Source organism: Narcine bancroftii, chromosome 12 (assembly GCF_036971445.1).
Source record: "Narcine bancroftii isolate sNarBan1 chromosome 12, sNarBan1.hap1, whole genome shotgun sequence".
NCBI classification, from domain to species: domain Eukaryota; kingdom Metazoa; phylum Chordata; class Chondrichthyes; order Torpediniformes; family Narcinidae; genus Narcine; species Narcine bancroftii.
Genome location: NC_091480.1, coordinates 55363080 through 55386263, shown reverse-complemented (window position 1 = coordinate 55386263; position 23184 = coordinate 55363080). Strand labels below are relative to the sequence as shown.

At 39.1% G+C, this 23184-nt stretch overlaps 1 protein-coding gene and 1 long non-coding RNA gene across 12 annotated transcripts in view; one reads left to right on the top strand and one right to left on the bottom strand.

Annotated features, from left to right (window-relative positions):
- LOC138747026 (uncharacterized) overlaps positions 1 to 9351 on the top strand; it is a 76787-nt gene extending 67436 nt beyond the window's left edge. Inside the window, exon 7 of one of the 2 annotated variants that reach the window (XR_011347258.1) lies at positions 8411 to 9351. This is a non-coding gene — a long non-coding RNA (uncharacterized lncRNA). Of the gene's footprint in view, positions 1 to 7841; positions 8372 to 8410 lie in introns of those variants that run through there. The other variant, XR_011347254.1, reaches the window with a different exon arrangement.
- The window catches only part of LOC138747023 (polypeptide N-acetylgalactosaminyltransferase 6-like), a 187742-nt gene that overhangs the window by 65335 nt on the left and 99223 nt on the right, over positions 1 to 23184 (bottom strand). For 9 of the 10 annotated variants that reach the window (XM_069905863.1, XM_069905862.1, XM_069905865.1 and 6 more), the window contains 4 exons: positions 21098 to 21247; positions 18158 to 18392; positions 12375 to 12492; positions 7949 to 8149 (listed from right to left, as the gene is read on the bottom strand). In XM_069905863.1, the coding sequence (XP_069761964.1) occupies positions 7949 to 8149; positions 12375 to 12492; positions 18158 to 18392; positions 21098 to 21247 (704 nt within the window). Of the gene's footprint in view, positions 1 to 608; positions 2182 to 7948; positions 8150 to 12374; positions 12493 to 18157; positions 18393 to 21097; positions 21248 to 23184 lie in introns of those variants that run through there. The other variant, XM_069905867.1, reaches the window with a different exon arrangement.

The window sequence follows — 23184 nt, the reverse complement described above, 5'->3', positions numbered from 1 at the left end:
AAACTTAAAAGTCAATATTATGTACATGGAGATAAATCAGGTAAATTGTTGGCTGGTCAATTAAAATCAGCTATGGCTAAAAGACAGATTAATAAGATTCATAAAAGACGAGATTGCGTTTGATCATGTTGACATCTTAGGAATTCTATTCTGATTTATACAAATGTGAGTTTTCCGACAATTCTGTTTCTTTCTTTTTTTTTTAAACTTTATTTAAAATTTTATGACATGAATAAAATAAAAATTACATTTAAAGAAATAATAAAAAATAAGATAATAAAAATTAGAATACTACATCATTAAACTACACAAAATAACCCCCCCAATAATTATAACACAACATTAATCATCTAATTTAAAATTAGTCCAACCCTCCCCCCAAAATAAAGAGTGAAGAATTAATTAACAATATTGTAAATAAAATAGAAAAAACCCCACTTACAAAAAAAGGATAAAACTTAACAAAAAAAATTACTAACAACAAAAAAAATATCAATACTAAAATAATACCCTTAAACATATATTTAAATCAAACATAATACATGTATTTAACAAATGAAATCCACTTTAAAACTAAGTTCAAATATTAAAATCATATATCAACCACATATCTATTATTCAAAAAAATCATAATAATACATAAATACAGAATTTCCATTAATACCAAGTTTCCTTTATAATTCATCGAGAAAACAAAAACATCCCTTAGAAAAACAATCAGATAAACTTTTTATTCCCTTCCCCTCCCCTTATATAAAAAAAAAGAAAAAAGTTCAAACTCTTATAAAATTCTCCATATTCTTCATTTATAACATCTTCAAAATTCTCTATCGAAATTAACTTAATTTTATTAAACTCTTCTCCCTCGATGTATTTGTACTTAATTTTCTTCTTTTTCTTCTTATCACCTTTCCCCTCATCTTCCTCTTCATCTAATTCAACATCCTCAATTTTTGACTTATTATCTTCTGTGACATCATCCTCTTAAAAAATAAAGAAAAAAGAGAAACCCCCCCCAAAAAAAGAGAAAAGGAGAGAAAATAAAAAACTTCCTAATTCCCTCTCAATTACAATCAGAAAACAAAAAGAGTTAAAAAAAATTATTTATTTTTTAAAAAATAATAAAAAAACCTTCACTTCTTAACCCAAAAATTAAAAAGAAAAAAAAAACAGGTCGGAGGTCACAACTACCTCCTCCTGTTTAAACCGCCCAAAGCGGTAACTCCCCCAAAATATTGGGGGTGAGATAACTCACAGGTAGCTGATGACTTCTGGAAACTAGTGCCCACCCAGTTCCCTCTCCCAACTCCCATTTCATTAAACTATCATCATTATTTAAACTATTTAAACTCTTCTCAAAAAAAAAGATAAAAGATTTATTTTTTTAAAATCAACGTTACCACTTCGGTCACCATTGCTTCCATTTCTTTTAAAAATCTGGATCCCACCTTACATCTCTACTCTCTTTGGAGACCTTGAAGGACTACATCGTTCCTGAAACTGCATGATTGGTAGAGACTGAGCAAAGTCCATAACCTCTTTAGGATTGTCAAAGAACTTTGGCTAATTTCCATCCTAAAAAATCTTCAGTACCGCAGAATACCTGAATGTTGCCTTATGTCTTTTTTTCCACAACCGTTCTTTCACAGAATTAAATTCACGTCGTTGAAACATAATTTCTTGACTCAAATCTTGATAGAAGAAAACAGGATTATTCTGAACCATCAAAGGAGATCTATTTTGCTGGGCATTTCTAATAGCCGTACGTAAAATTGTCTCTCTGTCACAATAGTTTAAACAACGGATCAAAACAGATCTTGGATTCTGTCCTGAAAAAGATTTTCTTCTTAAAACTCTATTAGCACGTTCCAGTATTAAACCTTCAGGGAATTTATCCTGTCCTAACACTCGTGAAATCCATTCAGTAAAAAGTTTTCTTGGATCTGGTCCTTCTATGCCTTCTGGCAAACCAACAATTTTCACGTTGTTCCGTCTAGATTGATTCTCCAAATAATCAACCTTTTTTGCTAAATTTTTATTTTGGATCTGCAATGTTTCAATTATTCTATTTTCATCTTGCAGTTGATCCTGTGCATCGACTAAACCTTGATCACACATTTCAAATCTTTCAATGGTTTCAAGCTTAAAAGCTCCATTAATGGCTTCTGCCATCGCATTAATCTTGGAAATAAACAGGTTCACAAAATTAGCTAAGTGACTCGATACAGAATATATCTTATCTTCAAGATCCTTAACAGACATTTCAACAGAAGTAGATTCAGGCATAATGGGGTCTTGCTGTTCCCTAGAGACCACGGGATCTTCTGTCCCTTCCCTTAATTTAGTATCTTTTCTAGCAGTTTGACTTCGTATAAAAATCCCTCTCAAAGTCCCCCCAGCAATGCCAGGAGACTGAAGATCAGGGTTATCTTTAAGCCAAATCTCTTTAATCATCTTCACTGAATCGATGTCTGGAAAAACCGTTGTAATTGAAGATGCATTTTGCAGCGCCACCACTATAGCAGTCGAATGACAACTCTTTAACTCTCCAGCTGGTGGCGCCCCAGCTGATTCAACTGTCAAAGCCTCAGCAACAACACCTGCAGTGGCCACCGTGCAAAACACTGGCACCCGTCCAGCCCCTTGTTCTGAAAGCTGTTGAGTGCGACCTTCAGAGAGCCTCACCAGCTTAAAACGAAGCTTCAATGCCGAACTCTGCACGTCCTCCTCTGGATCCATTCTGCGTTGAGACCTGACTTCTTGTAAACAAGTAGGCTCAGACAATTTCGGAAAATGTAGTTTTTTAACAGTCTGTTGATATTTTCTTTTACCTTTTTTTTTGCATATAAACCATTAGGCACTAATCCAACACCTCTTATTATTTATAAACTTTAATGGGCACTTAAAGACAAAACAATAAATCAGAGTCAGGAGAGGTCTGGAAGGCACGTCTGTTCCCTACGCCATCTTGCCGCGCCCCCCGACAATTCTGTTTCAATGGATATATTCCTGCAACGGTTGTCTATCCCTAAAATTTCTCCTAATTATCAACTTTTATTGGAAGCTCCAATTTCAGAGCTAGAAATTTTTAAAGCAATTTCTTCCCTTCAGTCTGGTAAAATGCCAGGTCCAGATGGTTATACCACTGAGCTTTTTAAATGTTCAGCTAATATACTTACCACCCCCCCCCCCCAACTTTGTAAGATATTTAGTGATTCTAATCTTTTTAGAACCTTGCTACAGACATTTTAAAAAGGAATTAAGGAAATTGACATTTCAGATTGTGCTTCCTCTTGATCAATATTGTTAATGAATGTTGACTCTAAAATTCTTTCCAAAATTTTAGCTAATAGATTAATGGATATTCTTCCTCAGATTATCTCTATAGACCAAACAGGATTTATAAAGAATCAATATTCACACATTAATAATTAATATAATTTATTCTCCATGCTTAGAACTCCAGAATGTGTAGTGTCATTAGATGCAGAAAAGGCTTTTGATAGAGTTGAATGGAAATATGTTTGAAGCTTTGAAAAGATTTAATTTTGGCCCTGGTTTTATCTCTTGGATTAATTTGATTTATCAAGCTCTAGCCACTGCTGTAATTACAAATAATCAAAAATCTTAACTTTTTAGGTTATTTCAAGGAACTAGACAGGGTTGACCTTGTAGCTCTTTATTATTTAATTTAGCTTTGGAACCCCAAGCAATAGCACTTTGGGATTCCAATGACAGTCAGGAAATTAATCAAGGAGTGGAATTCACAAAGTATTTTTATCTGCAGATGATCTTTTAGTATACATTTCAGATCCTTTGACATATATTCCTCCAATGTTGTCTTTGCTTTACCAATTTGGTAGCTTCTCAGAATACAAATTGAACCTTTAAAAGAGTTTCTCCAATTGTTACCAGCGTGTTTTTGTTTATCAAGATGGCTAACCGCCCCCCCCCCCCCCCCCCGGCTTTGGAATTAAAAGATGACAATAGTACATGTCCTACCCATTCTCTCCTTAGTTTCTTATGCTCCTGTATAGCAAGGTGGGTTTCTTGCATAAAAGCAATATCAGTTTGCATTTTTCCCTCCCAAGTGTACCAAAACTCTCTTCCTTTTAACTTGTTCATTTAGCCCATTCACATTAAACCTGACAAATTTCACTATCTTATGCATCTATGATAGTTGTATACATGTACCAAAGTTTTATGACTTCTTTGTAGATCTGATTGATTTGTAAACATTTTGGGCGCTTATCTGAAAACATAAGCTATTGTATAAAAATATTCAATTTTGAATGAAACAATGAATTTTGAAAACACCCAACTCAAAAAAAGTTACTATAAAAATTAGCTACTATATAAATTAATTGGTTTAAATTGGAACTCGTCTATCAAATGCAAATTGAAAATGTGACAACATTTTAAAACATATCCACGGCAGCTCATAAAAAATGATTGCCTGTCCGATTTTCCTCCGCCTGCCTTTATCTGTTATTTAATTTCCTCCTGGCAAGCCACACAGGCGTTTTAAAGAATCTTCTGCATCTGGGAGTGTGATTCTCAATGTTACAGGATGAAGTTAGGCAAATGGAATGTCCTTAGATTGAAGTTCCTTCTTAATTTGAAGAAACTCCCTCCTGCGCTTCATTACGTTAGCACTCAAGTCAGAAAAATAGCTCAGGTTTATGATGATATGTGATGGGGCCGCCGCATGGAAATGCACAAGATGTTTTTCACAGTCTTGATACTTAAGCAAATGTATCAGGACATGTCTCGGTCTCTGGTCTGCAGGTGGACAGGGTGTAAGAGCTTGATGCGCTCATCTGTTATTATAGGCTCATTAAAATGTTCTTGTCCCATGGTGTCTGGGATCCAGTTGGTAAAAAAATTTTACAGGGTAATTTCCCTCACAGCCTTCTTGAAGATTAACGATACGCATATTATATTGGCTGTAATTTTTCAACTGTCAATTTTCCTCATTTAAAAGGTCATTTTCTTTCCTTAATTTGTCAAGGGAAAAGTTCATCTTTGCCAATCTCTGCCACCCCAATAAGTTCCTCCGCCTCAGTGATACAGGAGCTCAACTTATCCAACATAAATTGAATCCTGAGATAGATTGGTTAATTTCTATTGTTTTAGAATCCAATTGGTTAGAAATAGCTTCATCATCTTTCCTCATCTCCTGGAGGAGGAAAAGTGAGTCGCCTTCTTTTAGTTGTCGCTCTTGTGCGGCTGCCATTTTGCTGATTTCTCGATGGTCCGTTCCTGGGATGGTTCCTTCTGCAGATGTCGAGTTTTGATAATTGACTAAATCACCTTGCTTGTTTTTTCATCTCCTGCTCATATTATGGCTGTCCAACTAATTTAAAGACAAGCTTGGGCGTTAAGGTCTTTAATTTGAATTCTCTTGGAGAGCTCTCGGGCCTAGCTCTGTTGCATCACGTGACACCCCACCACCCCTGCTTTAACACAAAATTTTGATTCTTTCCTTCCTTCACCTGGTAATCTCTTCCCATGACAGAGCTCAGAAAAGAGTCTGTTTATGGAGTCTGGTGTTAGGCATGAAAACGACATGGCTTGCTCAACATAGCCAGCTCAATGTAAACATGTCTCAGTACTGGGAGTGTTGGCCATTGTGAGATGGTTGTAAATTCAGTAATATGTCAGCAACAGGTGAGGCACCTTGACCTTTCCCATCCATACTGCCTGCTACACCCCCACCCTCAGTCAGGAAATCGCTAACACCCTTCACCAACCCCTGCATCTGCTGATCATGCAGAAAATGACTTCTTCAGTCTACATTGTTTAAGCTTTATACTGTCAATTTCATCTCCATGATTTGAGGGATAAATAGTGTTCCATCCTGCTCAACTTCTAACAAGTGGTGGGATCCTTTGCATTCAACTGATGTATATATTTAATGTCCTGTTGGAAAAACGTCAGCTCTAATTTAGCTCTTTAAAATTGGGGGGGTGGGGGGGGTGTTAAAGTTTGATTTTTGGACTGCAACAGAATCTGGAAGGCAAAAAACATGGGCTGCTCAGAGTAAAAAACCCTATTAATCAAGTAGGAGGGGAAAAAAAATAAAACGAATAACAGGCCTCAATGACTACCGCCCTGTGGCACTGACCTCCCCATTATGAAATACTTCAAGCGTCTGGAGATGGAATACATCAAACCACACCTCCCAGATACACTGGACCCATTTCAATTTGCCTATAGAACAAACTGTTCCACAGACGATGCTATAACCAGGTCTCTTCACTCCGTACTGATCCACCCGGACAATGACGCCTCATACGCCAGGTAGCTGTTCATTGCTGTCAGCTCGGCATTTAATAGGATCATTCCACAGAGGCTGGTGGAGAAACTATCCTCACTGGGACTCAACACCCCTCTCAGTAACTGGATTCTGGACTTCCTAACGGAAAGACCACAGTCTGTCTGGGTCAGTAATGGAACATTGAGCACCGTTACACTGAACACTCGTGCACCTCAAGGCTGTGTGCTCAGCCGCTCCTGTTCACATTACTGACCCATGACTGCATCACCAGATCTAGCTCCAACAGTGTCATCAAGTTTGCAGTTGACACAACAGTAGTTGGGCTTCAACAACAGCAATGAGTTGCACTACAGAGAGGAGGTGGAAAATCTCGTGGCATGGTGCAAGAGCAACAACCAGAGTCTCAATGTGGACAAGATGAAGGAGATGATCGTTAACTTCAGGAGGACCAGGAACGACCACCCTCCACTACACATCAACATCTCTAGAGTGGAGAAAGTGTAGAGCACCAAGTTCCTTGGACTAATGACTATCATGGACACACATCTCCTCACTTGTCAGGAAGGTGCACTTCCTGAGAAGACTGAAGCAGGCAAGACTTCCGCCCATCATTACGTCAACTTTCTACAGGAGCTCTATCAAGAGCATCCTGGCCGGCTGCATCACAGTGTGGTACAGTTGCTACAGAGAAATGAATCAGAAGAGTGGCAGAGAGAATCACTGGAGTCTCCCTCATTGATGTGATTGACCAGAGATCATTGTCTGAAGAGGTCATGCAAAATCATTGAGGACCCTTTCCATCCCACGTACAGCATCTTTCAGCTGCTCCCATTGGGAAAAATATACAGGAGTACCAGAAAAGCACACCGAAATGCTGGAAGAATTCAGTCTTTTCAGCATCTATAGGAGACAAAGATATATTGCTGACATTTCAGGCCTGAGCTGCTCTTCGAGGAATAAGCCAGAAGCAGGAAGTCTCAGAATGGTGTAGGAATTGGATGTGATAAGGAACAGTTAAGAATTTATCATGTTTGTGTGAAAGGAGACAGGGAATGGAGAGACCACGGGGAAGGGGGGGGGGGGGGGGTTTAAACAAAAGCCAGAGAAGTCTATATTAATGTCATCTAGTTGTAGAGTGCCCAGTTGGAAGATGAGGTATTGTTCCTCCAATTTACTGGTGATCTCAGTCTGGCAGTGCATGAGACCATGGACATACATGTGAACAAGGAAATGGGATGGAGATTTGAAATGGGTGGCCACTGGGAGATCCACACTATTGCGGCAGACAGAGCCAAGGTGCTCAACAAATCAATCTCCCAGTCTGCGTCCAGTCTCTACAATGTGGGAGCATCAGAGCCAGCACCACCAGACTGAGGAACAGCTTCTTCCCACAAGCAGTGAGAATGATGAACGATCAAAGGAACACTACTCACACTAACCATCCGAGACTCAGTCATGAAGCAATATTTATTTATTTGTAAATATGAACACTTATCCTGCAATATGTATTGGTTCTCTGCATGTGCATTACGTCTGGTTGTGTGTTTGCTTGTTTTTGCAGAGGACCGGAGAACACTATTTCTTCAGATCGTACTTGTGCAATCAGATGACAATAAACTTGAAAAAGCTGACAGGATTTGGAAGAATAACTACATCTGTATCACCCACCTCCTGGGCCATAATCTCTGCCTGCTGGTTCCTCCTGTAAAACAGCTCCTTGTAATGGTCCATCCAGACTTCAGCCAGGCGCACTTGGTTGCGGGCAATTACCTGCACACCCTTTGGGAAGCTGTGTGGGCTCTTGGTACGGAACACGTGGCCCACCACTGAGCATGGAATGATCTCCAACTGCCCACCGCATTGCCAGACCTAAAAGAAAAAAAAAGGACAGATGGGATTAACCAATGGTGAACATTAAATGTGATTTAAACACAGAATTACCTTCATAATTCACATTCATTAATCAGTTTCTCTGACTTTGCAGAGAAAACAGAGAACACATAATAACTTTTTGTCATTTAAAAATGAAATCCCAAAGACATACTTCGCTTAAGAATGGATATTATGTTTGTTAATATGAGATCATGGTAATCTAGTATCCATCTTAAATATATATTCTCGTTTGAATAGTGATTGAAGACAATGCATTCAGAAGGAATGGACTTGAAGAATTACTGATTCAGACAGTTTTGAGGACTGGAACGTCATCAGAACTTCATCATGTACAGTTCTTACACCAATACATTTCATTTTAATTATGCTGTTTGATTCATCCAAGATTGCTAGTTTCATGTACTAATTTCATTTACTCATCTCCAACTGTTCTTTCTCTAACTTCCTCATCCCAACTCAAAACCTACATTTGCAGCCTCACTGTCCAAATTTTAAAAAGGTATTCAATTTGAAACAGAGGTCTGACCTGACAACATTTCTAGTGACGTTGGTTTGAGGGAGAAATACTTGCTCAGAGAAAGGAGTGGGAAAATGGATCAGCTCATGATTAAATGGCAGGGCAGACTTGATTGGGTGAAGAGCCTATTTCTTCTCCCATGTCTTATGGTCTTATCCCCAACTCTCAAGTGCTAGGGGATCCTTTACACCCACCTGATATACATGGAGCCTTGGTTGAACATCCCATTTGAAAAACACACATATACTGCACTAAATCATCAATGCACCTGGTTACGTTCCCTAGATAATCAACCAGGTCTGACATACTAGTGTTTACAGCATTTTGTTGTTAAATCTCCTGCACATGGACCTGGAGTATCCCAAAAGATTCAATCCTTGCCAATTTTACCCAACAGACATCCATTCAACTCATTAACACCCAATATCATTTTAAAAATCCAAAACACAACAATGCAGTTGAATTCAATAAAGAAAGAGCAACTCTCACTGTATTACTGCGCCACCTTCTGGTTCATCTTGCCTCACCTTCACTTTTCTTCCCTTATGTACCAACCAGTCTGGACAATGAATGTACTTTTAAGTAATTTGAAGTGAGGTTACCAAAAATAATTATTTTTCAAATATAATAGTGTTTACATGAGTGTTTACATAACAAAAGCACACCCTATATTAAAAGAAAGCCTGCAAAATATTTTTTTAAAACTTGCCAGATATGGCTTAAGCAATTAATTCTACTGGAAATATATACATACAATTGTCTTCACCTCTTGGACAAGATAAGACAGTTAAGATCAAGTTAATTTCTTGAGGAGTATGCTTGAAGCCTGAGGAAAATCATGAGAGCTCTGGCAGATGAAGTAAAGGACAATCACAAGATATTCAAGAATATTAAGGGCAAAAGAATAGGTAGGGAGAGAATAGGACTCTTTGAAGATCAACAATGAGTATTTCTCAACTATAAATCCTAGGGGTTTGATCAAGTATGTCCTATGACATTATTAGGAATCTAAGGAAGAAATTGAAGGGGTCCTGGCAGAGATATTAGCACCATCATTAGGTGCTGGAAAACTGGAGGGTGACAAATGCTGTGCCTTTATTCAAGGGTATAGGGAGAATCCTGGGAACTGCAGGGGATACTGAGAAACCAGATCTATCGGCATTTGGAAGGTAAGCATGGCTTTGTATATGGGAAACCTCGCCTCACATTTTGGCTGTGTTTTTTTTAAAAAAGATGACCAAGAGATTGATGCAAGCAGGGAGGTTGATGTTATCCCCATAAACTAGCTCAAGTAGGCAACCTGGCCAGTGTGGATGCAACTTTGGCCCCATTTCCATGCTTTGACTCTCACCCAATCCAAGTACATCAGAGTACAAGGAATTGAATCTTTAATTCAAAAGGTATTGATACAATTCCTCTTCTAAACATCATATCGACAGAGGATTAAATTGGTGATAATGGGTGTGATGGGCTGCTATCATAAGGAAATATGATACAACTGACATGCCCTTGCATTTCTCCTCCATAGAGCTTCCAAAATAGAGCTTAGCTATTTAAATATTGTCTCCAGGAAATTGAGCCCACTATAATTAACAGCAAACATTGCCCAGAAATGAAGTTCAGAGCTGTTCTCACTCTATTTAATGCAAGACTTAAAGATGGACTACACATGATTGATGGAGGGATTAAAACAGAAATGTTTAAAAAAAAACAGAATGGGATGAAGCAATAGCTAGGATCCAATTAAGAAATTGATGTATACCTATAAAGCATCAGGATGTGGGGTGGGGGGAGGAGAGGGGTGGAACAAAGATTTTTTTTAAATTTAGAAATACAGCACATTAACAGGCCCTTCTAGCCCACGAGCCTGTGCCACTCAATGAACCTACAACCCATATGTTTTAGAGGGTGGAAAGAAACCGGAGCACTCGGAGAAAACTTGCACAGACACAAGAACATACAAACTGCTTACAAACAGTACTGGATTCAAACCCTGGTTGCTGGCGCTATAATAGTGTTGCGCTAACTGCGCCACGCTTACGCGATGCCTTCAATGTGGAAAATACATCCAATGGCATTTCCCAGAGCAGTAATCAAGACAGAAGCAAGGGAGAGCAATGCAAGCCAATTGCTTAATCAAGGAAGTTGCCTCAGGTTGTGGAGTAAAGGCAGGGGCAAATTGGAAAAAAACAAAAGAGAAATGATTAATTGAGTTGGTGGCCATAGGGTTTCCGCATAACCAAGCATTAATTTGATAGTATTGTTATCAAGCCATCTTTAACAAATCTATCTGGTTAAGGTCGAAGTGACTTTAAAAGAAGATACAAATTTAGTTACATCTTCTCCAACAAGTCTTTTAAAAGTAAATGCATTTATGTGGCATCTTTTATGCTTTCACCAGATTCTAAAACACATCACAGCCAACGATGGCCTTCTGAAATATAGGCAAAACTGTAATGCAGTCAATTTGCGCAAAGCATGCACCTAAAATCAAGTAAACAATCAGGTCATCCGTTTTAGATATTGGTTGAGGGATATTTGTTGGCAGGACACTGGAGGAGTGTACTGGTCTTCTTTCTAAAGTCCCACAGCATTATTTACACATCTTTGAGAGATGTAATGTTTCACTTAAAGCATCAACTCAAATGCTGTATCAGCCTAGATTAAAAGATCAAGCCCACAATTTCATGACTCTAAAAGGTGAGAATGATGCTAATGAGCAGAAACTGTCATTAGACATTTTTTTGTCTCCATAAAGATTATCTGTATTCATTTTAGATGTTAAAAGCATGGTAACTACCTTGCTAGGATTTGAGCAAATATATTCATGGCTGAAGTCACAATGCATCTTTTATAAAACCAGTAAAAGTCAATGCCAGGAGTGGTTCATATTAATGGGCAATTAATTCAAAAAGGATAGGAACCGCTGATTACAGATAACACACTTCTGCTCAATTTTTCAATTTTTAAAAATATATACAAGAATTTTGAACGCGAGTACGACAGGTATTTGTAGCCAGACTTTATAAGCTTTGAACCTGGGCTCAAATCCAACCCAACCTGATCAAAAAGGGTTTTTTTGATAAAAAGAGCCATAAATGAAGCTGGGCTTCCTCACTTCAATTTATAAATGTTGATCTGGTCATAAGTCAATACAAAATGACACCTACAAGTCCTTTCAAAAAGGTCAGAAGGATATTCAACATTAATCTGGAATTAGGGTATGTCGATGTTTTTAAACACAAAGACTCAGAATGTTAAAATGAATAAGGGATTAAACTCACAGTTCTCCTCTTGTACACACAAACTTATCAGACTGTACCTTTATGGAAACTCTTTGGGACTTCATTTTTATCAATGCTTCATGCACAAGCTTGTCTTTGCTTGTGGAGAACATCAGAGCCAAGTCTGATCCTGGTGTTCCCAAATACTCATTCACTTCATCAAAAAGTAAAAACACTGGAAGATATTTATTTTATTCTCATTGGCCCAGAAAAAAAACAGACAAATTGACATGTTCAGCTGGTGTCCTGGTGGTGATCAGCAAACCAAGCCCACTCCTGGACGCCACTTGCAATAACAGGCAGTGCCTTTGCAGCGGAGGCCATAAGGTCTCATTCATATTCAAAATCCAACACACACAACCAAGGCGTGACCATTATAAATGTAAGCATTTGCATTTACCCTGAATGACATTTCCACATTCTCTCCTCCCCATATCTCCATCTGGTTGTCGTATGTTCCAATCAGTTCAAAGTAAGCTTTGGAGATCGCAAAGAGGCCACCAGCAAACGTGGGAGTCCTGAAAACAAACTAAAGATCAAATCTATTGGCCGCAGAGATTGCATAGTTTTATTTTGCTCCTAATTGAAGCTCTATAGGCGAGACACTCCTGCTTAAAAAGAGATGACCCACAACATTTGTGCTATTTTTAAACAGTTGAAATGTTACTTCAAGTGGGAGCAGATTCACTGCATCCATTCAGCCAGAATTGGGTGACCATTTCATCAGCCTTAACATGGTGTACTGTGATTAATTATTTCTCAAGGCCCCAGATGTCCTGAGATGACCGTGAGCTGAATACTTGAACTGCAGCAGTCTGACGGTACACCCACAATGCTTACTGTAGCTTTCTTGGAATTCCTGTTGATGCAATACATTTTTCTGCTGTCAACCGTGCCATTGGTTTCAGAATTTAGACATGAATGAAGCCAGTTCTAAACTGTTATTATAATCTCTGGATCCACAAGCATAAGTGGCATGAAGTTGATGTGGGCACGAAGTTAATGTGGGCACATTTCCAGGAATCCATACACACCTTACCACGTTCAAATAAGTAGTTGTGGTGGCAAATCAAAGGCATGTGCCAATCATAACTTAATACTTTCCAAAAGCCAATTCCTGAAGCAGCCTATGGATTTATACAGGGAATGTCCATAGCTCAGGTGTCTTTTGTCAGCCCAAAACAAAGCCTTTTGTCAGACTGAGCACCTGTCACTTGGATGGAAATAGTAGGGAAAAACCTTGTGGCATTTCTGAAAACAGAAAAACAAAATCGTCTCTACTCGTGATAGAAGCAAAATGATCATCTTAACTCTACTTCCAAGTAGTTTCCCTAAACTGGTGATGTTGCATTCAAACCCTAGGTAGTAAAGTCCCTTTGTATTTGAAAAAGACCATTGATTGTCCTTTACATGAAACGAGAGAGAGAGAGAGAGAGAGAGAGAGAGAGAGAGAGAGAGCATTTTCAGTCACAACAGGGTAAGCTTTGTGAAAACATTCAGCTTTCCAGTTTCCTCTGTTGGGTTTGGTTACATGTGGGCCTCATGGGTTTCTAAAGAATACAATAATGAACATAATGATATTCATCCAGTATCTGTGCTTCAGTTAAGCTGAATCAGGGTTACCTCCACTCTTGATATTTATCGAAATATAACTACTTTCTCTGCAATTCTAACAAGCTGCTGACTGGCTCTCTCTCTCTGTTACAAATCTAGTGAATGATCAGAGATCGTTATAAATTTGTTTATGTGAAGAGCAACATCTCAACAAACATAATCTAGTTGATTTTGGCTTGCTTTTTTAAAAAAATTGATTTTAGAGAGTAATCCTGTTCCTCTTTGCATGCATTGTCATTCATCTCGGGTATAGGTCCCTCTTATCTACCTTGACTATGGACCTCCATTCATTATTGCATCACCAATATATTCCCAAAGCTTGCCCTAGACCAGTGGTTTTCAAACTGCCCCCCTAAACTCACATCCCACCTTAAGCAATTCCTTACTAATTATAGAGCACTTTGGCATAGGGATTGCTTAAGGTGGGATGTGGGTGGAAAGAAAAAGGTTTGAAAACCACTGTTTTAATCATATCTAACTGATTTATTATGTACCAATGACAATTTTTCTCAAGCAAAATTTTTCAGTAACAATTGGGTCTAGAGCAGTAGTTCTCTAGTTTGAAAACCACTGCCCTGGACTCTCGGACAAGCTTTGGAAGTATCTGGGTGATGCAGTAGGGCCTAGAGCAAGACTGCCTATTAGCATCCACTGGGATCAATTCAGAGTTGCTCCTTAGTTTGTTTTCAGTTCAGGTTTTGGACCTTTATGGATTGTTCTACCCAGCATTCAGTGTAGCCATTTATCTAGTGGCAGGTTGATATGCCAAACAGAGGGGATCAAAACATTGTCCAAATTAAAGCCGATCAAAACAATCCTAAAAGAGAAAGGTGCAAGACCAATGATTAATGTCACTCGTGTTTGTTATATCACATCACATGACCTTTGGGTTAACTGATTCTTTAAGCACTCTTCAATTTCAAAATTGGTCTCCTGATAGTGGATTGAAAAGCTTATATTTAAAAGTCATTCACCCAGCTGCTGTAATCTCCAGACAAGAAGTCTTGAAGAAATTGCAGTTCGAAAGAAAATTGTTACATCACATTCTTGGAGAGAAAGTAATGTGGCCATGAATTTGCTGCATAACTATGTTTTGACAATTCATGGTGTCATAGGGCATTCGCGCTCTTGGTTCACGTGGCACGCTATTTGCGCTGTAATATGCCGGATTGTCAACCACTTGGAGTGTTACAAGCTTGGTAATGACTCAGGGGTCACGTGCACGCTGCAGCCAGTCACGTACTCCTCATAGTTAACGACACACTTAAAGCAGAAATGCCACGATTCAAATGGAGCTGCAGCATAAAAAGGTGGGTAAGCTGCAACTTCAGAATGCTAACTTTGAGTGGCTTTTTTTTCCCCCAAAATAAACTTTATGAAAGGCAGAAAAAAAATTCTTCATTGCCCCTTCTTATACCCACAGAAATGTTGCAGGTTCTATCCATCTTGCCCTTTCACAAATAAATAAGTTGTGGATGGTGAAAGGGAAAAAAGCATTGTGAGCACTTCTCCAATGACAAGATCCAGGATCACAATTTGGCACTGCAAACAATTAACATATTTAGTAAATGACAACAAAAAAAAAACAGCTGAAGTCGGTATGTCACACGTATGCTACCGGGAAGATCAAAAGCCAAAAAGAACAACTGATCAAAACAATCTTAAAATAAAGCAGGAACAAATATTTTTTAATGGTTGGTGTTACAGATTTGTTTGATAGATTGCATCGTGTACAAAGGCAGGCCATTGGCTTGATAACGGATTCCTCAGTATCATAACTCTCACTGATGGTACCTCTAGCACCCCAGCAGTCCTGCAGACATTGGTCAACCAATCTCTTCACAACTCATTGTAATGGAAGGCAGCTGTGGATTCAGTTTCTGTAGCTCATTGGTTTTACAGAGGTCTTCAGCATCAGAGTGGAAGCCAAAGAAATGAAATGATGCGACTTTCATTGCTTCTGGCAAGACCCTTTGGGAAGTAGACCATAGATTCTCATCTTGCCATAATTTTTACATCTTTTATGCTGGTGGTGGGGCATGAGGATTGGCACAATTAGTTCACACAGTTGCTGTGGGGCTTGAAGTAGGATGCCCAATTTCCCTTCAGGGAATATGCAGTGTGTAGGGCATTGCAGCAATGCTTTCCTCCATCTTCCTATCATATCGCAGGGGTGAAAGTCCAGCAATGAATGATATTCAAACAAAGAGGATTTTACATTGCAAGGTTGGTAGGAAAAGGAAAAACTCTTTCACAACTGTTGATTTAAAGGCTCTACTCATGTCTTCTCAAGAGTCCAATCATTACCATACATTTTAAAGTCAACTGCAGTACATAATAATTAGCAATCAACATTGAAAGCTTTGGTGACCCAAGTTGCTGAGGGCAAGAGCAGAATGGTGCAAATGACCTCATCTATTATTTCCTAATTTTACAAGTCGTGCAAGATGTTAATGCATCATTACACAATGATGTGATTTTCTGGCAAATTCAGGGTCAGCAAGAACATGACTTCAACTAATTAAAGGATTATTCTTGGAATCAAAGTTCCAGGGAACAAAAGGAACACCCACGGTGTCACTTTTGGCCATATCTTTCAAGCACAGGAAATGAAATGATTGCATCATGTTCCTCAAAGAGATTATTGAGGTTTGTTGCAGTCACACCAGGCAAGGATGCCCAATGATATCAAAGGCTCACGAACACGTGCATCTCATTGCCAGCTCCTGAAGGGGTTTGGTGATCTCAGTGCCACCCTCCCAAACCCATTCACATCTCCCAATACATTTTCCCATCATGTTAGCTTTGACCTTCCCAACTGGAGCGTGTTACATTGAAACAAGGTATATCACACAGAATTCGTCCTCAAGGTCATGGATGGTCCAATGTCCTCCTCACACTTCCTGTCCAAAACAATCCTTTGCTTTAGTGTCTTTGGTTTTCATATTCATTTGGAATCAGATTATAAATCAACTCTATGGGAAAGCCATCCTTTTTGGATTACATACAATTATAATAAAGACAGTTGTCTCATGGTCAAAAAGAGGAAAGATAGGTTTTAGAGAAAAATATACAATTAAAACATTGAATACAAATAAAAGACCGATTCTGTGAGGTATGGGTGGGAACAAGTGTCAATACACCAACCATTTACTAAAAAACGATGGAAAACCAGAGTTCAAGAGTCAGGCAAGCTTCAACCACAGACCCATGAGGAGGTCATATAGCTGGTGTTCTCAGCGACCACTTTGAAGTGTAGATTCGAAACAACTTACAGGGCAACGTTAGGAGTATTTAAGGACTTTTCTTCTGCATTGTCATTTGTCAGTCTCTCCACACACACCCCTCCCCACCACCTCATTGGCACTGGTATTTTCCTGACTGACTGTTCAATATTCACAGGTACCCCAACCCATCATCCAGAGTACCTTGCCAAAAAAAAAAAATCACCATTCTTCATGCCCAACTGTTCAAAAATAATATAAACAGTTTTAAAAGATCTCACTTTTGATAGCGAGTCATCAGTTTTTCTGCCACAGTGAATAAAAGGGCATTGACTCCACTAAAGTGTGGCTTCTTGTGCGAGTGATGCAGGCTCACATGATAATAATGACAGCATTTTAATGTGCAAGAGTGCCTTTTATGTCCAAGAGAACCAGTGCTGCCCTATCGGTACAATTAGTTTGCAGAGTCTTCTTTCACCTTTGGATTCTACTGTCACTGATGACACTGTTCTGCAGAGTTTTGCATTGCTGGCAGGGTAGGATGTCATGCCCATAGGGCAGCCAGGAGCTGACGATTAGCAATGAACTAAAGAGTGGGGCTGCAAGAGGATAGGCAGACTAGTGGCAAATGAAATTTAATGCAGACAAGTGGTATGTTTTGACAGAAAGAATAAAGGAGGGAAATGTAGATCAAATGCCTGTTCTAAAGTGACAGGACAGGTTGTGAGGATGTTTAGAAATACATGTGGCTACTGGGTTTCATCAGGTAGAAAAAGGAAATTATGTCGAACTTTTATTACACCACAACCAAGTACATTGATGACCATATCATCAGAAGGTTGTGAAGAACCCAAAGAGACTTGCCAGATTCAGTTAGCAGGTTAGACTGGAAACATTGGTGTTGTGCTCCTCTGAGCAAAGAAGGTTCAGAAGAGATTTGATGGAGGTGTACAAGATCATGACTGGCTTCAATATAGCATTACTTGAGAGGAAAGCTATTCTCATCAACAGTTTTTTTTGAAGGCCATGGGACAGATTCAAAGACGAAAGACAGTGGGGGATACAAGGATGTTTTTACTGATGAATGATTACAAGTTGGACTGGCTGTCATAAAAGGATGTTGGAAACAAAGCCATTTGAATGGACACAGGAGGAAAATAATTTACAGGACTATGCAAAAAAGCAGAGGAATAAATGGGGAATAAATTGTGCAGTAAGGAGTCAGCAATAGGGGAAATGGCTCACACTGTCCTCTAACAATTTTACAGGTTATCAGTCCTTGAGTGGAACAGTCCATTTTTCACTCAAGATTTAAATCAAACTACCAAACACACAAGACACTCACTTGATGGGATAGGTTTCATCTTTTCTTCTTTCGATTTCATGAGATGGAAGAGCCTCCCAGCCAAATGACAAACTCCAGTCAAAATTACCCCGGTTGTGATGTCTTTCATATTGGACTGGTTTGGATACCTCAAAGGTATTGAGATCAATGGTAGTGATGTCAGGGCTCACCACAGCAGTGTAGTTTTCAGCTATTCTTCCCAGCAAAGGTTCTAACCATCCACCAAAGCACTCGCCTAAATATTTGAGAAAGATGAGAAGACAGGATTTTAGATCAACGAAAAGAATTTTCCCTGCTTCTGATTTTTTTCCTCCATTTCCAGAAAGCAGCATTTGCTGACAAGCCAAATCGTGGAACTGTACCACAAATAAAATAGGCTAATGGTGGTTTTATTCTGAAACATTAACTCAGTTTCTCCATCCACAGATGCTATCTGACTGGAGTATTTTCAGCAATACCGTTTTTATTTCATATTTGTCGAGTCCACCTTTCAAGTCTTGTTATTGATAGAAACGGTTTTCTCCATAACCCCAACTTTTCCTTCAGTCTCACTTCCTGGACAAAGTTCCTTTCGACGTTGCTCAATAATTTCTGCCCTTCTACAGTTAGTTCCTCATTTCTCCCCCCACCCCCCCCATCCCCCCACCCCACACATTTCAGCAGCTGATGGTGACCCAGACAGGCTCTGATCTTGATTTTAGTTTCTATACAGCTCCTTCGCATTGACATTACCCAGTTCTTCATTCAATTCTTAACACATCCAGCAATTTTATTTTACTGAAAAGACCCATGTTAGCAGCAGTGCCCTAGATCTGTGACTAGAATGGATTTCTGGCTCAGAGCACTTCCTAGTAACAGTGAAATGAATTAACACCATTTAAACAACTGTGACGTCCACCCAAATCGCATTCCAAATTTGAGAGCTCCTTGGGAATGATAAAGTTAATATATTCAAAAGACCCTGACCAGAATTTAATTTTTAACTCAATAGAAAAAAAAATTCCACACACATCTCAATATTAGCAATTCCTTTTAATGGGTTTTATTTGAACAAATTTTGAAGTAAATTTAACTGTAATCTGGTTCCATTTTCCAATTTCTAATTTGAGGATTTTTTAAAATTTGTTTTTTTTTTAAAAAATGGTACAAAACAATGCCCAACCAACAAAGGAACAAACACCTGGGGTTTGGTAAACTGTTGGAAAACACGTCCTCCCTGGGAGATACAGATGGTCCCCAACATACTTTCAAGTTCCGTTCTGACTGACCGGTCGGATCTTGAGATGGATGCATCGGTTGTATGTTACTCCGGGCCGACACATTCTTATACTGGAGCCGCAGCACTTCATCCACAGCCCAGCCTGCCCGGCACTGGAAAGACCTATTGCCCACCACCACCTGACCTACACTCACTTTCCCCACCTTGAAAACCGGGTCTGCCACTGCCTTCATGTCCTGAAAATAGAACACATTCGGTGGCAGTGGAATCTCGGCGCCCTCTGGGCCTGTGGGTGCTACCATGTTGGTCCATCAAAATAAACAGCCCCTGGATCCCTAGGACCTGACACAATTTTTATATTTACATTTTTTTTTCTTTATTTTGAAAAATGTATAGTTTCCCCCACCCCGGTCGTTTGGGCGGCACAGTCTCGTATGCTGAAATGACCTGTTACCGTGCTTTATGTCTAAATAAATAAATAGAAATAAATGTACAGACAGTCATAAGTTGTATGGGTCGCAAGTAGTTCATTGGTCAACCCCTCAGCTCTCTGACATACCATGGAGATTTGGAATCGATCACACAAGTTCAGAGGGGTGGGGAGGGGAGAGGAGTGGCAATGTTGTTACCTCTGATTTTGGGAAAAGGAGACAAAGTTACCAAAAAATGTATTTACATAAACATCTTTCACTGCCCCAAGCACAATGTAAGAAATCACCAACTTGTTATCTCCTAAAGGATGGGCAAGGAAAGTGGTGACTTTTTGGATTAGTGAAGAAATATCTGAAATGTACCTTACAATCCTCTCTTGCACCTCATTACATCTGCATGTTGAAAATCCAAAGCTTTTGGCATATAGACTCGATTTTGAATATGCTGCTTCCCACTCCTCAAATCTTTATCGTGGCTGCTTTGTCCAATCTGTAGATTTCACAACTCAAATACCCAGACTTACCATCAATTCATTTTCTCCTTGTAACCTATACAACCTTGCAGGTATCCCACAACTGCATCTGGCACCTTACCTCCTAGTTTATATGAAACAAGATTTTAATCCTCAAATTTATCAACTGGAAAAAGTGATAGGATAATAGATCCCATTTGTTATCACTTGCTGCTACACCCACCAGTTGGCACTGGGTGATTTATGCCAAAATACTTTTACCTGCAACTTGGGGGGGGGGTAGAAAAATAGGTGGCACAGGGCCTAGTGGGACTTTTCAACTGCCCACTAACCCCATCAGGACCTTGTCAAGTTTCAATCTTCTTAACTCCAACAGATACAAACGCAGCCTATTCTAAGCTTCTTGACAAAAAAGACCACCCATTCCAGGTATTTGTCAAGTAAATCTTTACCAAACTGCTTCCAACACATGTCCTCTCCAAGGAGGCCAATATTGGACACAGGACTCCAGATGGGCCTCACAGAATGCCTTGCATAACGGAAGCTTAACTTTGCTACTTTTGCATTCAACTCCTCAGCAATAAACAACATTTCATTAGCTTTCCTAACAACTCACCTGCGAACTATCCCTCAGTGAATCACACCCTCTGCATATCAGAACTTTGTAATCTCTCACCATTTTGATTTTTTTTTTTTAAAGTTTCTCCTGCCAAATTTGAAAATTACACCTTTTCCCATTTGCCACACCTTTATCCACTGGGCAAAGAACAAAGTTTGCATAAAATTGCTCAATTAACATCAGAGAGAATATACTTACAGTGGGCATCAAGAAAGGTAAGTACTTCTCCCATGGCCTCACTCGCACCCAAGAGCCTTGCAGTTATTAACCCTTTCCTTTCCACCTGTCGAACGACTTTCACTATCCGGAACTGCTTTACATATTCATCCAATTGTTCTTTTAAAGCGTCTGGTGGGAGGGGGGAAAATCAGGATGAATTTTGTTTCAATACAGAACAATTTATTCATGTCACAGAACTGTAGTTTACAATATTGACCAATTCTGTAGTAGAGTAAAATATCACAATTAAAATGAAGAGCAGCTGGACTATTAAATGTGTACATTTAAATCACAGACATGCAATAATGATCAGATATATACAGGGATGAGAGGAAAATATTAATTTTCACAATGTAAGCAAGCTATACAGTCGATTTACAATTAGTACAATGCTGTTACAGTGCTAGGGACAGGGTTTGAATCCCACGCTGTCCGTAAGGAGTTTATACGTTCTTCCCCATGTCTGTGTGGGTTTTCCCTGGAACCTCCGGTTTCTTCCCGCCTTTCAAAACGAAGGCTGTAAGCCAATTGGGTGACACAGGCTTTTGGGTCAAAATGGTCTGTTACCGTGCTGTATGTCTAAATTTAAATTAAATTAAAATTTATCCAATGGTGTGGTTAAAATGCAAGTGACTCAATGACAACCATGTTGCACATAAACATTAGTGAAGCATTTTCAACTCGCTTAGGAATGATTTGTGTAATTAATAGGAATCAGCTGGACAATAAAATTGAATTTTTTCCAGGACTGTGAGTATTTAACCTTATCAAAAATTTAAAATAAAGAAGACAGTTTCACCATAAACAGATTCTGCATCACTTGTTTGGCAAGGGTTACAACCATTAAATTGGCCAATCTACTCATCACTCCCTCCCCCACAATACCACCACCTCCAATTCTTGGAAGGGTTATGCAAGATAAGAGAGATGCGATTAGACTGAGTGGGTGGGTGTTGGTAAAAGGGGAAATGATGTCGTTCAAATTTAAGTGGTCACAAAAATGAAACAGAGGCTAAAAGGATTAAATAATGAGAATAATTTGGACACAACTTCCAGGTGGGTGCAAAAGAATCAACGGCATTATCTTGAAGAGCAGAACAGGGGGAGTTACTTCACTCAACTTTTCCTGCACCCCTCCCCCCCCCCCCCAATTTCCTGATCAACATTCATCTTTAAACAAACACATTAGAGCAGCTACTATAGCCATTATCACATTGCTGTTTGTAGGGACTGGCTCTGTGTCTTATAACAATGAAAAAATCATCATTGGTTGTGAAGTGTGCAGAGAACACACAAAGGTTGTTATACAAATACAAACTTGCCCTTCTTTCATTAAAATGATTAGGAATGAAATGGATTTGGAAACAGAAAATTTTCTTTGGTATGGTTATCCAACCAATGGTACACAATATTGAAAAGAGTGTTTTTTCCACCTCAAATTTCCACAACCACTGTACACTTGCATCATGGACTGTACAAAATAATTTGGCTGCAACAAGTTTCAACCATCCACAGTATTTTGTGTAACAAAATTTCTACACAAGTACAAGATTTAAAATTGTAAGACATGTCTGTTTTTTGCCAAGTGAATAGGAAGGCAGCTGGGTCAGGGGGAGGAGCAGGAGATCAATAGAACGTTAACTAACCAAAAGCAAATCACTTCTCTTCGCTCTAGAGATCAAAGTGCAGCTTTATCTAAACTCCAAAGGGGGAAGAATCTGGCTTTTATTGTTTAAACTGTGAAATTACTGGAGCTTAATTTTAGATGCCAAGTGGGGCTAGAAAATGGATGTAAAAGGAAAAATGTATTATTTTGAGGAGGTGCAGGGGATTTCTCCCCAATTTCCTGATCAATGATGCTGTACGACCCTTGTTCTTCACCTCGTGCAAGTAGAATGCAAAGCTCAATGAAAAGGTTGTTGACTTTAAATAAAATACTGGACCCGGCATTTTGCACAACATCGGTCTTTTTGCAAAATGCTGGGTCCAGTATTTTATTTACACTCAGAAACAATGTCCATCTCAAAACCATATGGAAATATCCCAACTACTGCTCCAGGCTGGAT